Genomic DNA, 18,975 nt, shown 5'->3' on the forward strand with positions numbered 1-18,975 from the left:
GACTCTATGTGCGCATCAATTTAATTAATGTGCATATTGAATTATCTATTGCATAATGATTGATTCGATGCGTGCGTTAGTTTAATTGTGCGCAATAATTGCATGGATTGATGATATCTTCAAATGATAAGAAATGTCTTCAATTATTTGAGATTATGTAAAATTGGCGTTCCATACAAATCATGTGCATTTTATATCTAATAGATGGATTAACACGAAATTTTAACAGTGTCACATGATTTTAATACTTGCATGATATGTTGATACTCGGCAGATAATTTTAAATAGATGTGTTGGACATATCAGAAATAAAAGTATATATATCCCTTCTTGCAGTTTTGAATATTATTAACCTTTCAGCACTTACATAGGCTAGATATCTACATTCACCGTCACCAATATTTGCGTAGTTAGATATGCTACTATAACCAGAGATATTTGAATTTTTGAAGGTTGCTTCAGGGGTGACATTCGGCATCTAGTTTTTAAATGTTTTATTTTGGCCCCTCCGCCCCCTTAAACGTGTGCCTTTGTCGCATGTCATGTAATAATTAGCCCCAAGTTACAGTTGAAACAAATCCAATAAAAATAAACGCAAGAAAGCAAACTTTTAAAAGAGCTTTTTGTATGACATAATTGATTTCAGACATTTGTGCTTTGATCAAACGAATTTTCATCCTCGGTCATTGTATATTTTTGGAATTACGTTGAACATGTGCTTATAGGAATTTCACTACGCAAACCACGGACACTTGTTTCTGTAAATAAGTTATGACCTCTGTGTACTAATAATAACACATATTAGTATACAGAGGTCATAACTTATTTACAGAAACAAGTGCCCGTGACGCAGACTTAATTTTTTATATGCTTAGTGTATTTACTTTTGTGGATGCAAAATGAATTTTGTACAAGCCATTAACAATTACAAAATTTATTCTGGTATAAAGTAGTCATAGGCGTAGCTTGGGTTCGAATATTACCGAGGCAGAGGGTCTGGGGGGCGCAGCCCCCCAGAAGCTATTGACATTTTAACAACGTAAAAGGTGGGGTTTTTTTTTTTTATTTACCGAGGCAGCTGCCTCGGTTGCCTCAATAGAAGCTACGCCATTGGTAGTGGCGAATCCTGGATTTATTAGGCGGGGATCCAATCGATTGTTGGACGGCCCACAACGGGTCCAAGGCAAAGCCCTGGTGGTGTCAAAGGGGGCGAAGCTCTCGGAAGAGCCAGGATTTGGGGGCTGTTTAGTTTACTTATTTGAGTTAATCACTTATACGAGTTATTCTAGCTTTAAGCTTTATATGATTATGATGAAATTAATAAATAACAACAAATAATTAATTTGGTCACATCGGGGAGGGAAGGGGGGGGGGTACAAATCCGCCACCGTGTAAAGTGAAAAATGAATGAAACAATAAACGTTGCTCTGGCTTTATAAAGGCGTCTTACAACTGTCATAATTACATAGGCTGGCTATGTTTTTTATTTGAGGTCTCTCGACCTGTATCGAACGAGTTGGAAGTTAATTTGCAACAATATGAATACACAACGTTTCAAACGAAACAGCATTGTTCATGGGCGGATCCAGAACATTTTCAGGGAGGTGCGACCCAAGTTGGGTACTTTTTCTGTTCAAAAAGAGGCGGGAGGGGGGGGGACACAAAAAACAACAACAAAACAGAACAACAAAAAATATTTTTGGTTTAAAATCTTCTAGCAAAGGAGTGGGGCTTGTACCCTCCCCTCTAGACCCGTCACTGCTGAATTATGGTCCTCTGTTGCTTAGCTACATATTTTGTTAAATAATAAGTTAGGCCTATAACAACGCAATGCGCTTATAGAACCTACGTTGACGTCGTTGGTATTGCCGTTGCGCTAAATCCGTAACATGCTTTTTGTGGTGTATCTTTTTAAAATGCCCGTATTTGCATGTGTTTTACGAATGATAATCCTGTGCGTGCTGTTTTAATTTAAATATATAAATAATTTGTCGATAAAAGAACGATCCTCCTGTTCCGACAATATGCACATCTACAAATGGCTACGAAGCATTGTACAACGTAGAACAGATCTACCCAATAAGCCATATACACATAGGAGGAGAAGCGTTCACGAGATGTTGTGTCAGACGGACGGGCGGACAGATAGTACAAAAACAATATGTCTCCCACTGAAAGAGGGGAGACATAAATATATACCTTGCTGATAATGTTGATCATGCTTAATTTCCCAAATTCTCTATACCTAGTATTTTAACATAAGGGGATAGGATCCACGGACATGATGGAAGATGGTCTTTGATTTTTTATTTATAAGGTATAGCTAACAGTAAGATAGAGGATTTCCATGTTCTTGTACACCAGGTTCAATCAGCGTGATCAGATCGAATGCACTATCGCAATTCATGATAAATGTCGGTTCATCATGTACAAAATGTTAAGGAAACAAAAGTGATTGTATTTAACAAGGCTAGGAGAATAATGCAATGTAAAGTAATTAAATTCCAGAATAATCATATTGAATGCACACCTTCCTGTAAATTCTTGGGTATCATTTTCTCTGCGTCTGACAGTTTTAGTACTGCTAAATCTGAACGATATAACACAGCCCTGAAGGAATTTTATAAAGTTGTTTTATTGTGTGGTCAAAGAGATGAATATTTGTTTTAATTCCTGGTGTTAAACATAAAAAACCCAATTTTGTTATATAATTCTGAAATATGGGGCGGATACATAGGTTCTTGGAATAAATTAAAATTATCACCATTTACTCCAGACAAACTTTTTAAATCACTTCACTGAGAGAAGCTTCTTCAAAAATATTCTAAATGTATTCCTGGTATGCATAAGAAAAGTACAAATTTTGCTGCTATCAGGGGATTCCCTCAACATTATGATATTTTGAAATCAATTAGTTGTTACTGGTACAGACTTGAAAACCTAAATGAATTTAATGCTTATATGTGTGCTGTGTAGTAAATATTTGCATTTCAATAGCAAAACTGTCATAGTACTCACTAGTAGAAAAAGTTTTAGAATATTCTCCAATCAAGGGCCCTCAAGGGACAGCATGAAAATACATACAAATAATGTACATATACATATACAAGTAAAGAAAGAAGTGATTACATAACACATAGTTATATACAAATAGTGTCAAATATGTTAAATATGTGTTAAAATTGGATATCCATTCAGAGATTACAGTCAGTATAAATTTCAGAAACTTGTAAAGAAACTACTCTGTGGTAAATACAACGAAACCTAATACAATAATTGAAATGAATTGATTGATTGGAATATATGCACTTATTCTAAACTCGAGAAATTTTGATGTTAGAAGATCTATATGTAAATTACGGATATTTGCTCATAAATCAGTATTACATGTGTAATGCTAAATGTATGTAGTGCAGAAATGTGAACTCTGACAGTAATAGTACATATGAATGATTGTTATTTATTTCTATCGTTATAATTAACTACTAGTTAAACTGTTCATGTCCCCGAGGGCCCTTAATTGGCGAATACCAGGAATGAACAAATCTGCAATAAATGCAACTCTGGTTCATTAGGGGACGAGATTCATAGTTTGATTAAAAGTGTTAAATTTGTTGATGAAAAAAAAATCTGTTTGTGATGTTGAAAAAAAAAAGTACAGAATTTTACAACACTTACGATGAACAAAAATTCATATAGAGCCCTCTATTCATCTATTCTAAACACAACTGGGAAATTTATTTTGAACAATATATACAATCAACAATAGTGACACTGTATTCAAATATGTGTTAGGCCTACATAATAACTTTTATGTACACATTTCTATGTATATTTTCATGCTGCCCCCTGAGAACCCTTGATTGGGAAAAAACCGTTCTTCTATGTACATTACACATGCATAATTTTTGGAGGGTAAGTGTGAGATGGTTTTGACCCCCATCCCCTTTGAAGCCCTACGTTCTCTCTCTCGCTCTCTCTCTCTCTCTCTCTCTCTCTCTCTCTCTCTCTCTCTCTCTCTCTCTCTCTCTCTCTCTCTCTCTCTCTCTCTCTCTCTCTCTCCCCCCCCCTTTTTTTCGTTATACACCACTCATAAATCCCCCACTTTGTTTACTCATGTCTGTTTCCGTTCATATCGACGCATGCGCTGCCCTTTCACTTGTGTAAATGGCGACATGTGCTTGTAGAAAAAGCTGGGTTTCTCTTGCCATGTATGTCAACAAGTTAATTCAGTGACATTTTCTTATTTTGTGTATTGTGGTGAAGGATATATTGACTGACGTGTTTTTCCATGTTGGAGTTTAATTCATATAAACTAGAAAAGTAGAATATTCTAATGTTGCAGAACACCATATGAAGACAACGTGGCCTCTGTATTTCGGATTTGGAATACAAAAGACAGGGTGTTGTGACATTCAAGGAGAGCAAATAGCATTCAAAGTAAAGTGAAAGAGGTGTGATATGTGTTAGCATTATAATCACCACACAAAAATTGGAGATTGTGACACTATATTTTGGGTCGAAGAAACTATTGCATTAACGAATGTCAAAGCGAGGCTCTGTACTAACGTGACATTCTCGGTTTGTTTACTATTTCTGACCTACAGTAACGCAGTGTCTCTGACCATTACAAACAGTGAAAACACTAAAATGCAAGTGAATTGTAATAATTTCGTTCATTAAACGACGAATTCGGTGTCGAACTTTGAAATTACTAATTGTAAACCTGTCCATCTGGTAAAACATCAGTTGAGCAGAAGAAAACATGGCGGCTGTTAGTGTTGGTAATGCCACCACCTCAAATGAGAGTTTTCACTCAGAAAAGAACACTGTCACTCGTCAAAGCAGTGATCCAGAGTTAGAGCGACCCAATCCTTGGAAAAAGAAGGAAACTGTGCCTTCTGAACCCATTGAAAAAGTGAAAGAAGTGCCCCCAGCAGCAGACCCCTTGAAGGAAGAAGGAGAAACCAAGGGAGAGAAAGGGGAAAAGGAGGCAAAGGAGCTGAAAGTAAAGAAGTTTGATAACAAGACTTATGTGGAGGCACCATTACCCAAAACCAACCCTTGGAATAAGGGAAAGAAAAACCCAGCTGGTCCTGCCTCACCGAAAGCAGCTGCTGCAAAACCCCCAATTGTGGAACCAGGTATAGTGACCCGATTATATCCACCAAGGATTTAGTCAAATTATACTTGTTAGGAAAAGAAAAACAAATTTCATGCAAAGAAGTTTTTATAATGAAATCCATGTGTTGTATTGATTTGTACTAACAGGGATGTGTAAGCGCCATGGGCAACCGATTTTAGAGGTTGGGCGAGCAAAAATCAATGCTGTAATAGCCCATCGGGCTAGTAAATCTAAAGTGAAAGTAAACGCATTATTCCTTGTACAGCTGTAAATGTTGACCGACTTAATGCAATAATTAAGTTAACTTTATTGCCGAGTCAAGATCTTTAATCCATTTTAAAGTATATATATATATATATATATATAATATTATACATTGTGCATTGATGACAATTGTCAGTTTTGTGACAGTAGAGAAGTATCGACGTTTCCAAGGGTCTGATTCACTGTTTGCTGTCTGTAATTTGTAATCTTTATAAGATTAATTTTTTGATCAATTTACACTTTCGAAGAGAAAACGTTAGCTAGACAGATACAGTTTACGACACCTCATGACTGTTGTATGTTGATGAAGAGAAAAGTCTTGTGCATATCAAGTACTGTAAAAAAGGAACAAGATATTGCGAAATCCAAAGGTCCAGGGAAAATTTATAACTGAAGGTTGTTCACATTTCATGTAGAAAGTATACAATTATAATTAAAACTGGATGATTCACTTCTTAGCCAGAAGCTATCAATCAAATTGTTTAATAATGAAAGATATAAATTTGACCATTGATAATGATTGCATAATTATATTTCAACTTTCATATATCAACTCCATTTTTCGGTATTTTGACCTATTTGGGGTTACTACAGGCAGGGTTTGAAATTAACAGTCGCCCACTCACCATTTGTGACTAAATTTCGAAGTGGGGCAGAGTGAATTGAAATTATGGTTCAAGTTGCCCACATGGCGATTAGAAAATTTACGAAATAAGTATTTGCTTTTTAATTTTATGATTATCTGATCATTTTGGTTTTTTTTTTCCTTTAGAAAAAGTTTGTGATCTGCAAAGCGCTTCATAATTAACTTTTAGAATCACTTCTTTGCAATGTGTCTAAGTGATTTTGAATTACCGACAATATAGTGATATAAATGGGGTCAGTGAACCCAAGAAACAAAAAATACAGACAGAAATGAGTATCGATGATTACAAAAAGACAAAGGAAGTTGTTCGAATCATGGAAGACCAACCGACTATGGGTAGAAAATGCGGACGCGGATGTGACTTCGTATTGTGAGTTAATAGCTCCAATGATTACGCAATTGAGTCACGTGATTTGCTCTTCATCAGCTGAAAAATGATGGGGACTACCCATAATGCTTCCGGAAAAATGTCGCTGTTACTGCAGTACACTTCATTGACAACCCCATAAATAAAACAAATGAATAGTTTTGGATAGTACCACAAATGATTTTAAATTTCAGACAAGCTTTCCCATACCTTCACACGTTTTGCTGTGGATAATTGCTTGATTTGAAAGAAAAACAATCGCAGCTAATGATGACGTCACAATGCACTGTTTACATCAACCGAGTTATATTTCCCGCGTTTTAATTGGCTCAAGTCGTGTTGTAAGATGTTATGGGTCTTCGCTCGTCTCAATGGTTACACCATTAACATATTACTGAGGGTTGTGGTTAACATTTGAAACCTTGGAGGCCATGTGGGCCCCTGACATTTAAAAGGACAATTTGATCCACAGGCCCACTTGTATACTAATTACCGGTAAAAAAAAAAAAAACTAAACAAAAGAAGAGAAATTATTTGTTTGAAGGCTTTTTTATTGTAATGATTAATTTTCGAACTCCAGCTCCAGTTGTCTTATTCGTTCATACAGCATAACACAGTTTTTTCACTGTCACTTTCAATCTCCCTCGTAACAGGATTTGATTTATAGCCTTACTGTCGTGTAAAATGCACCAGTGGCAAAGCATTCCGCTTGAAGTGTCCGGCAGCCATGGCCGATTTATCATCCATATTTGTAAAAATGATTTCGAACGTTTGCTTTTGTATTCGTGGAAATATTGCTCTCTGTCAGCATTCCTCTGCTGAGGCTTTGAAACCCCTTCGAGATACTGCCACATTGTTTACACGTTGTCTATAGTCTTTATCATGTATACGCTTGACGTAACCTATTCATAGCATCTGCTTTGCACACGACACGAATACTCATGATTAGTATAACGTTTTATTGAAAAGGAAAGTACATCATAAAATGAAAATGTTCTTGGGGGAAATTTTGGTCGCCATATGGGCGAGCCGAATTATAATATCTAATCTTCCACAGCAAATATTACTCGCGTGGGCGAGTGGTTATCCACAACCCTGTTACTTGATACCTCCTCAGACCTCTTCCGTATAAAGGCTGGGAAATGTGCTCGTCGCATGCATGGGGTGTCGTGGTCGGTTGGTCTTCCATGATTTCAAACTTCCGTTATCTTTTTGTTTTATGGTATTCACTGTGTTACTCTTGCCCAACAATCTATTTTGTATTGCTTGTGGGAGTTATGGGATTGATCACTGTTTGTTATCTTCGCCTTTCTTTTCTGTAATGCCATCAAATGTCACAGGGTCCCGATTGTTTGTTGCCGGTTGCATGTCGTATAAGCCAAACAGCATTACAAAACATGAAAATACTTTTCAAATAAAACTTAAAGCTACGTGTTCTACTCATTGGGCGACTAAATTTTTATGTGGGCCCCTATAATTGCAAGGTTCGGTAGCCCACATGGCTTTGTACCAAAGTTTTCAAGTTAGTTTCAAACCCTGGCAGGGCTCGCACTGGACCAAAAAATTTTGTCATGACCTAACGCATTGATTCATTTACAGTGAAGTGTTTGTGGTCAATATTTGATATCAATATTGCTCTTACATTATGTATATTCCGTAGCTTTGTTTTGCTATTATCATAAATCACTAGTATGATCATAACATTATGAAAATTGTATTTTGTTAATATGTCTTTTCAGTCAGTCAATAGCTTATAATATTGTAGCAGTGCTCGAAATTAAACATAGACCAAGTCTGTGTCAAATGACATTGGTGTATGCCAATTGTAATTGAGATAGACCAAATTATCTATGCCAATTTTCTAGATATAAAGCAATAATGTTATCCAAAGGACCCTGCATGGTCAGTCAACGTCTGATAAATGTTATGAGGAAAGGAGGATATTGTTGTGGAAATGGAAAGAAAATATACTTTCTAAGTACATTAGAAGTAAATGAAAATGGGGTTTTTTTTGGGTGATATTTTTTTTTCAATTTTGCAGTTTATACCAATTCAGTGAGGTCATCTTGTTTTGGCATAGACCCGTGGTCGCTAATTTTGAGCCCTGCATAGACCGTGGTCTATACCAAGTTTAATTAAACCAATTTCCAACACTGTTGTAGCACAATGGTTATGTTCTATTACTTTTGGCCACTAAGTTGACTCAATTGTATCTCATGCCCAGCAAAATCAAGGAGCATTTCATTGCCTATAACTGACAATAAAAACAATAAACAAGTTTCTATATATATGTTTATTGATAATATGAATGATGTATGCATAATAAGAACAATACACATCATAACATTAAATCAGCTGTCTATAAATTGATTTTAAAACAAGTGAAATTACTGATGACAGAGTCACTGAAGACTTTTCACATATTAAGCAAACAAACATAGCATCATGGTTCCACAACATCAGTTTCACTATGAGGAATCCTCCTGTTTTCATCTTTGCCCACAATTTGGAATGCAGAGTGACAAGGTCAGGGTTTGACACTGAGGCACGTCCGACCGACCAAGTCTACTAAATGATAGGTCTGGTCGGGTAAAATGTCTATTTACTAGTCTGACTGGTCGTATTAAAAAAATTATTAAGAAACTTTAAACCATAAGATATTTTACTCTTATTTAAATTAAAATAATAACTGTAAAGGGTTTGTGAGCAATTTTGAACGACATGATGACATAATCTCTATTATTAGTTCTAATAAAAAGTCAGGGCCGGAACTGATGTTTTACGACATCTACTCGATGTTAATGTGTGTAAAGTTATGTTTCAAATAAATTGAATTCATTTTCGTTTATTATCAAATTAATAAATTACGCCATAAACAGCAATTTTTCGGTGATGACGTGTGGGAATGTCTCTATATTCAAATATGACTTCTCATTCTCATGGAAAGATGTCCCAAGAGAAAAAAAAAAGGAAAAGGTTGACAAGTAACAAAGCAGGTCTTATGAAATAGAAATTAAAAGAACGACTGAGGTCATTTTATTCTAAATGGACTAAAGAATTTGAGTGCCGGGTAGAATTTAAAGAAATAGAAAATGTGTTTGAAAATAAAAGCATCAAATTGCATGACGAAACCAGAGACAATTGGATACGGTTTAGTTCAAACTTAACGTTTGTCATTTGAATTAAGTATTTGAATATGGAGAAACTCAGGTTTTTTTTTTCTGCGAAGTTGGTCAGGGCTAATCATTTTAAGTAGCCCGACTGGTCTAGTGCTCAAAAAAGTAAATGTCAAACCCTGCAAGGTGAGTTGATGAGTTGACAGCCTAGCAATACGGAATATCAGAACCATTATTTCATCTCCGATTCCGTCGTAGTTTTTATATTTAGTATGCTCATCAAATTCACATTTTCTGCGTTAGGCTAAAAATATAAATTGATTTGTTTGATGTACTCCGACCGACCCATCAAATTTGCTCCTATCCGATCATTTTTTTCAGCAATTTAAAATTTCATTTTTAAAAAAAAAAAATTTTTTTTGGTTCCCTTGAAAAATAGAAAATTCTCCTTATTTTAAAACAAAATATTAAAAAAAAATTCATGACATTAAAAAACCCACCAAACACCTACCTACTGACCCACTTTAAAAAATGTGGGTCGGAGTACATCAAACAAAAATATTTTTAATGATGGCCTTAACTTGGACAACTTTTCAGTAAACAAGGCTAACAAGTACATGTGCACAGGCCTCAAAATAATGACTACAATGGTCAAATTTTGAACTTTAAATTGTCTTTGGCAACCAAAAATAAAGGGACGGTCGCCTTTTGGTGACCTGGATTTATCCCTTCTGATTCACGTAAATGAATGAATTGTTTGAGGTATGAGATAATACTGGTACAAAGTCTGAATCGTAAGAGAGTTTGATTTGGTTATAACATCTTATTCTGTTTACCTGAGCCCTTAAATGATTCAGATTCAATAGATGCACGATGGCCGTGAAAAAAATGAAAACTTCTTTGGTAAACTGAGGACTACTGACGAATTGGAAAGGGAACATAATGATTCTGAAACACAGCACGAGGAATCAGCAAAAAAAGAGGAATAACGTACATTCAAAGATTCGTGGTGGAAATTATATTCATGGTTTCGATTAGAAAAGGAAACGATGTCCATGTACTGTGGGCATTGCAATGCATATCCTACGATTGCAGGCAAGACGGAATTAAAATCGGAATCCAGAAACTTTAAAACTTAATAATTCAATTTTTTTTCCTTCAAAAGTTGGTTTTGAAACATTTATTGTGTTATTAAAATATCTCCACTAAAATTTGCAATTGGCCACCAAGAATTCGAGGTTGGTGGCCAACTGGCCACTTAAGAAAAAAAGTTGTTTTCAGCCCTGGTGCACGTTACTAGTTACTATTAGTTAAAATGATTTCAGGCACAGTTTAGTTGAGGGGTGGGAAGCAAACAGCAAAAAAAAAGATGTCGTTATATTTAAATGAAAAATCTTGGTTAGCAAGAAAAGCAGTTCTGCCCAAACCCCAAAAGCGTAAAGGGGGAGTGTATGAGTTCATTACATGGATTCAACCTTGCATTTCCACTATTATTCACCGCAACTATAAGTGACCAGCTAATAAATCGATCTTTGCATGTACTAATTAACAAACATATGTAATAGTAACGCTATGTCAAGAAAGAAAGGGGGAAGGGGAGGAGGAAGAAGTGTGCCGAAATCTAATCCCCATAACTCATGTTTTGGTACTAGGTTATTCACTTGCAACATTCTGAAAAATAATCCTCAAACCAAGCAGATATTATTTGTTTCAGAAATGACTCGTCTTTAGCCATCACTAGATTTTTTATACAAAAGTTGCCCAAGTGACACATAATATTCATAACTTCTTTTTCTGAAGAGTTCCAAAATTTCACCCTTCGTAAAATGTTAGTTTAAAAATGCTGTATGTTGACTAAATCGATGAATTGAATATATTTTCGCTAAAAACATTGCAGTGGAATGTGATAGGTATTAGGGATTGTTATTTTCCTATTTAATCAATCACTCGTAGTGATTTGTTACCAATTAAACTGAGTCACCTGAAAGCATTGAAAACACTGTCAATATCACTATTTTTAAGTTGTGCAGCAATTAAGGGGGAAAAAATTCAGGTTGTAGTGTGCACGTATAAGTCAGACAAGACTTTGGAGTCAAAATTTTACTCCAAAAAAACTTTTATGCAACTACAGTCATCTCTCGATAAACCACCACCTTTTGTTCTTTTGAATTTATGGCGTTATAACGAATATGGTGATGAATATTGAGTGGCGATAATTCGAGAATTAACTGTATGTATACAATATTGATAAGAACTTTAGGAATCTTAGCAGTAACTGTGTCAGAGTTGACAACTATCTTGCTATGTTTAATTGAATGGTATTAAAGATCGGTCATTCAATGCTTTAAAGCTTTGATTTCATTTGGTATATCATTTAGATAATGCTTTATTAGAAAATGTTACAATGCATGAGCATATGAGTCAAAGGAAGACACCATAAATTGTTAAAATCAGTATATCTAAATCAGCTAGCATAAGATGATTTTTTCACTATTGAAATCATTGATAATACATTTTTTTGGAGTTTATGCTTGCAATTTAATGCTTCTAAGGTAAAGCATATTTAAAAGTTTGCATTATAGTGAAAAATAAGCCTCCTGTGTTTAATGTATTAATTACCCACAACTTAAAAATCTAGATAGTGATGGAATATTTCTCTGTGTTTGAGAAAAAAAATATAATTCATATCCTATCGATCTACCCCAATTTTGGCTTTGATGTTAGCAAAAATGCAAGAAATTTTGTAATTGTTGGCCTTCTGCACAGTTAATAGTGCAGAGAATATTGAGCGTAGTTTGGAGTTTTTGTATGTGATTGTAGGCGGGTATAAAGACGTAATGGAGGTGTTGAATTTGTACCTCATATTGACTGGACACATGTGTTACCTGTAAATTGATATGACAGACATTTATCTCCCGAGAACATGACAGGTGTATCTAACGGGAATCGTGATAACTTTAAAACATTAACACTGCACTGAAGATATACAGGACCCATGTGTAAGTCACTAAAGTAGTTGTGAACGATATTGTCAAATTGTCCAGTCTCGTGAAATTTTTAGATATGAAGTGCTTGCTTGCTTCAGTGTTCTCTTATTGTGCATCTCTGTCAATAACACATTTTGTTACCAGGTAATTCCAGCCATATGTTGCAATACTTTTGTCATTTTATGGCTAACACAGTGGATATGTGGAGCTCATTTGATGTTAGGTGATGAATTGAGAACAATTACATAGATGACTATTATGTCCTGAAGTGAGAAACTGATGTCAGTATGGTACATGTGTTTGCACTAGTGTATACAATATGATTAATATGTAAAATCATGATTTTAAAGATTTTTTTTTTATAAAACTTGTAAAAACTGATGAGATATCGCGTATATGTGATGGCCAATGTTTGTTTGGGGATATTTTTCGTAGATGTAGAGGTATCTTAAAACAATCTCACAGATTTGTATTGTCTCTGAAATGTCACAGTGAATAAAAGCCAAGAAAGAGTACATTTCATGTCTCGGGAGTCGTTTCAGAATAGAATATGTTATCACATAGGCTTGGTTAATAGAGTAGCTAAGCATTGCTGAGGCAGCTCAGTGGTGTCTGTTAAATTCATTGATAATCTGTAGACATCTGTCTCAAAAATTCAGAATCCGATTGAAAGCAAAACTTTATTGATCATTCTATGTCATTGATATGTTTAATATCATGAACAGCAGCTTATCTTCCAATGCATTTTAATATGAACAGTTAGAAAACAAGGTAAATGGAAGATATTTATCTATAGGTATGGACTAATCGGTGAGGAAAAAAAATGAAGTAAGATGGGAGGCGTTTATGAGAAACTGACAAAATCAATGCAGCGTGTACATAATATAATTTTCACTGGTAGATATACCATGCATGGAGATCCTACATTATAATAGAAATAGTGCTGTCTGAAAGAAAAGAGCACTTATAGTAAACATGTTTATCTTTCCAGAACCTGTTGATGTCCCCAAACAAAAACCAGTCCAGCCGGATGTGGAAGTAGTTAAAGAAAAAACAGAAAAGGTGATTCTGGCCTAGTATAATACTTCATAGTTAATATTAGTTGTCCTGGAAATGCTGGAGTTGTGTAACCTGTGAACTTCGCTGAGTTTGGCAGTAATTACTGGTCCTGCAGGACTGTGAACCTCGCTGAGTTGGGCAGTAATTACTGGCCCTGCAGGACTGTGAACCTCGCTGAGTTGGGCAGTAATTACTGGCCCTGCAGGACTGTGAACTTCGCTGAGTTGGGCAGTAATTACTGGTCCTGCAGGACTGTGAACCTCGCTGAGTTGAGCAGTAATTACTGGCCCTGCAGGACTGTGAACTTCGCTGAGTTGAGCAGTAATTACTGGTCCTGCAGGACTGAGGGTTGGATTTGAGTCCAGTATATCTATTTTAATGTTTACTTCTTGACAAAAGTTTTATCATGGTGACCTACTCTGACTTGGATATCATGGACTCAATATTTAATCTGTGCTGTGAAATAGACAATTTTCTCTGCTTGATTATTAAGATAAAAAAAAATGTACTAATTGCATCAAAGATAGTTGTACAAAGTCATTATTTTTTCTTCTTCTGTGCTTGCAGGCGTCGGCACCTCTAAGTGATGAAAATTGGCCAGCACTTACGGAAGTAACCGAGGTATTTGTAGAAACAGTATAATGATTATATATCTGCCCTGTTTACGTTTAACATAGAAGAAAGTGATTGTAAATCTGTAATTGCAACTATTAATATATTAAAAATTTCCCAAGTATTCATTTATTTGTGTTATTTTGTAGGTTTTGGTTCCAAAGAAATCAATTGCCATGAAATCGACCACTGGTCAACAGACTCCACAAACCAATGGCCCTCAACAGGTTTCTTCTGATTCAGGGGGAGATGACTCCTCCAAGGAAAACAAGGAAGTGAACTCTTCTGGCGAGGACTCACAACAGCAGTTAAAGAGGAAAGGCAGAGTTGGTAAGCATTGATTCAAAATGTAAACTTCATTTTTTTTTCTCTTTACAAGTAAAGATTTGATGATAGTGAGTAGATAGTTTTTCTCCTGTGACCTTCTTATGTTGACTTTTCTGATTAAGATTTTTTCTGGAGGTATGTGTGCTCATAAACTTTGTTACAGGAGCTATGTAATGTTTGCTTCTTGAGTAAGAGTATAGTTGACAATTTTAGCAGTTTAGATAAAGGAGATTGTATACCCATCTGAGCTATTGAAATTTATAGATGACCATCCCTGCTTCTGATTGGTTAAGTCAAAGACAGCTTCTGCAGAATGCTTGCATGCAAGTAACCAGACTAACATCAATGTTCCATTAGTGGTTGATTAAGATTACAGGTGGCTTCCGATTTGCTGAGACAAAGTCCACAGCAAGCCAAATTGTCAGATTTGCTACAGATGTTGTTCAAATTACAGTCTTACTGTCATTATGTTTTGGAGTGCTCATTGTTTAAAGTGATGAGAATTTAATATGGACACTTACACTTCTAATGCTACTGTGGTACTGATTCCATTAAAGGAATTGTTAACCCACGTAACTATTTAAGTAGGTGTTATATGCATAGAATACAAATTTATGGACTTTGAAGAATTGAGTGACTTGTCTTACATGCTATGGTTTTATGTTATAATTAAGTCATTTGACTTATCTGGACTGAATGCCAGCATGGTGATGTCAATAAATGAAAAGGTGGTAGAACTGTTCATGGAACCCTAGTCTAGGCTTTGAATAGGTGGTAGAACTATTTATGGAACCCTAGTCTAGGCTTTGAAAATGGATCACTCCTTAAGTAACAATGTTCCAAAAACTATTGGGATGTTTGTTTACTTTGCCTCAGAAAGTCTGCTGTGGTTTTTGTTTCCCGTCCTGTAATTGCTTGACTCTGGCAAGCAAGTTGGTCTATAAAAACCTTTGTTTAAAGGGGAAAAAATTGTATTAAAGGGTAGAAAGGAGAGGGGGGGGGGGGTAAATGTATTTATAAAGAGAAAGATCTGAGTCTCTGTTCTAATGAATCTTAATATTCATATCTGTTAAGTGTTATCAATGTTTTAAGGACTTTATGGATTTTTTAAATATAAACTTTGCAGCCTCGAAACAGAAGTGGGTGCCATTAGACATAGAGACAAAGAGAAGGAGTCGAAGTCATGGCCGTGTGAATCCTAGAGAATCCAGAAGAGGAGGAAAAGATGACAAAGGTGAGGCTTGTTGTAAAAAAAAATATATGTCCAAATCTTTTGCTACTCCCAAACTTCAAACATCACACCATGTGTTATCACAGGTTGGAAGTGTCGTGAGGTTGTAATTGGTTTGTGGAAAACTTAGAAAGCATGATAGAGTTGTCTGGTGTTGAACCAATAAAGCACTGCTGATTGCATTTGTTTCAGTGACCTATCTGAAGGTAATGGTAATTTTATACACTGTCCCAAGTACAACTTCTAAGAAATGTAGTAATGGAGACATGATCTTGAAACAAAATGAATGGTTTTTCAGGGGGTTCATAGAATGTTTTGACATGCAGTAATATTCAGACATGATTTATTTTTGTTTCAAAGTGAACATGGTAATCTCAAAATTTGCAGTCTTGGTTTTGAGATTGGTATATCCTTCAAATTTATGTGTTCCTATCTTTAATTTGATAAGATATCTTAAAATACCTGACCTCATAGTGCAGTTATAGTGGTTTAGAAATGACATTTTTTGCTTGGGGCATTCAACTGTTGGACAATCAAATTCAGGGCAATGCACCTTGAGACTGGTGGAGAAAATCAGGAGGACACTGAGCTCTCTCACACACACACCCTTCCTCTTTTCCATTTTCAGCTTTCTCATTTTCTGAAATCATGTCCGAGTTTCGAAATACCATGATAACATATTACTATCAGGTACACAAGGAAGTCTTGAGTAGGCTGTACAAACTCTGTCTTTGTATTCATTGATTAATAACTAAGGATAAAATTATTGTAAACCAACATAAATATGCACCTACATCATTCCTATATCACTGATCAGAAAGTCATTTGCAATGAGGAATATTTATGAGTGAAATGACGTTGACTAGAACAGTGACAAATCTTCACAGCAAAGGAGGTACTTGCAAATTGTGTAGATATTTCACAGTTATGAATAAAACTTAGTTTTCAGTTTAACAAAATGATTTTAGATATCGTCTCTTTTTGTTTGTCATTGTAATTTCAACACCACATCATTCATAGAGATAAAGTTAGCTCACCTAAACCATGCTGTGATCATGGTTTTGGTTTTTTATGGCATGCCCCCCCCCCCCCCCCCCCCCCCCCTTCAAAGAAGAGGGGCATATTGGTTTGCACCGAGGTAGACCACATGTTGCCCGCTCAATATCTTGAGAACCATTCAATAATGATATTTCATATGTGAGTTGGTTATGAGTAGAAGAGGACCCCTATTGTTTTTCAGGTTCAAAGGTCAAGGGTCAATCTACTCTGGACATTGGAATATAATGTCCGCTCAATATCTTGAGAACCCTTTGCTTGAAAAACACCAAACTTAGCACACTGGTACATCCTAAGGAGTAGATGACCCCTATTGATTTTAAGGTCATATGGTCAAGGGTCAAACTGGGCATAGGAATATACTAACCATTCAATGTCTAGAGAACCCTTTGCTTGACAGACATCAAACTTGGTACACCATAGCTGCAATAATGTAGCCCTCTCTGATTTTTTTTTTTTTTTTTAGGAGAGGGCTACAACTCCTTAGGATCTCCGTAATGGTGCAAATGCGGGAGTGATTCACTCCCGCAACATTTGCGCTCATTCTAAACATTTCCTGACTTTCTTTACGTAAATAAAATGATATTCTATGTTTCTTAGTCAATATATAAATTTACAACCTGCAACTTAAGATTTGTGAGGCTCTATTCTACCGTTTTCAACAATTTCGATAAATTCCAATTTCTCGATTCATATTTGTGCGCCATGTTTGATGTACTGAAGTATAAACTTCCGATTGTCAAGTCATTTGCATATGCCATATAAGGTAGTATTTACATCAATGGAAAAGTATGGAGGCGAAAGCTATTTCGTCGGTATTGAAAAGGTTTGAATTTAATATCAAGTTAGAAACCGAACAGCAGAGTGTAAATTTTTTCTGCAACAATATGATTTTCCTTTCTTTGTCGAAGTGGCTCGAGTAACTACATTTTCGCGCTGATTGTCAATGCTTAGGTTTTTCATTAGATCCACGTACGAGATCTCGCGATAACAAGCATGGTGGAGCAAACGAAGAATTTTGCATGCTGTACATTGTATTTAATGAAAAACACCTTTATTAAACATGCCCGAGCACAAAGTTGGTACTCCTTTTGGTGTAAACAACATTTGGGACTAATACACAGAGTTTATTATCGGTTATTCATAAAATTATTTTGCACCATTACGGAGATCCTATGGAATTGTAGCCCTATCCCGAAAACGTCAGAATTAAAAAAAATTGGATAGGGCTACATTATTGCAGCTAGGTACACCAGTACATCTTCAGAAGAAGATGACCCCTATTGATTTTGAGGTCACATGGTCAAAGGTCAAGGGTCAAACTGGACATAGGAATATACTGTCCGTTCAATATCTTGAGAACCCTTTGCTTGACAGACATCAAACTTGGTACACTGGTACAACTTCAGGAGAAGATGACCCCTATAGATTGAGGTCACATGGTCAAAGGTCAAGGGTCAAACAGGACATTAGAATATACTGTCTGCTCAATATCTTGAGAACCCTTTGCTTGACAGACATCAAACTTGGTACACTGGTACGTCTTCAGGAGAAGATGACCGCTATTGATTTTGAGGTCACATGGTCAAAGGTCAAGGGTCAAACTGGACTTACGAATATACTGTCCGTTCAATATCTTGAGAACCCTTTGCTTGACAGACATCAAACTTGGTACACTGGTACAACTTCAGGAGAAGATGACCCCTATAGATTGAGGTCACATGGTCAAAGGTCAAGGGTCAAACAGGACATTAGAATATACTGTCCGCTCAATATCTTGAGAACCCTTTGCTTGACAGACATCAAACTTGGTACACTGGTACGTCTTCAGGAGAAGATGACCCCTATTGATTTTGAGGTCACATGGTCAAAGGTCAAGGGTCAAACTGGACTTACGAATATACTGTCCGTTCAATATCTTGAGAACCCTTTGATTGACAGACATCAAACTTGGTACACTGGTACATCTTCAGGAGAAGATGATCCCTATTGATTTTGAGGTCACATGTTTAAAGGTCAAGGGTCAACCTGGACATTGGAATATACTGTCCGCTCAATATCTTTAGAACCCTTTGCTTGACAGACATCAAACTTAGTACAGTGGTGTATATTCAGGAAGAGATGACTCCTATTGATTTTGAGGTCACATGGTCAAAGGTCAAACTGAACATAGTAATATACTGTC

The 18,975-nt window shown here is 35.9% G+C and overlaps 1 protein-coding gene across 2 annotated transcripts in view; it reads left to right on the forward strand.

Annotated features, from left to right (window-relative positions):
* The first annotated feature begins 4,137 nt into the window (after positions 1-4,137).
* LOC125678987 (la-related protein 1B-like) overlaps positions 4,138-18,975 on the forward strand; it is a 37,114-nt gene continuing 22,276 nt past the window's right edge. For both annotated transcript variants that reach the window (XM_048917820.2, XM_048917821.2), the window contains exons 1-5: positions 4,138-5,144; positions 13,497-13,567; positions 14,132-14,185; positions 14,326-14,506; positions 15,630-15,737. In XM_048917820.2, the coding sequence (XP_048773777.1) occupies positions 4,766-5,144; positions 13,497-13,567; positions 14,132-14,185; positions 14,326-14,506; positions 15,630-15,737 (793 nt within the window). In that variant the 5' untranslated portion in view covers positions 4,138-4,765. The remainder of the gene's footprint in view (positions 5,145-13,496; positions 13,568-14,131; positions 14,186-14,325; positions 14,507-15,629; positions 15,738-18,975) is intronic.

The sequence above is a fragment of the Ostrea edulis genome, chromosome 2 (genome assembly GCF_947568905.1).
Source record: "Ostrea edulis chromosome 2, xbOstEdul1.1, whole genome shotgun sequence".
Classification (NCBI taxonomy): domain Eukaryota; kingdom Metazoa; phylum Mollusca; class Bivalvia; order Ostreida; family Ostreidae; genus Ostrea; species Ostrea edulis.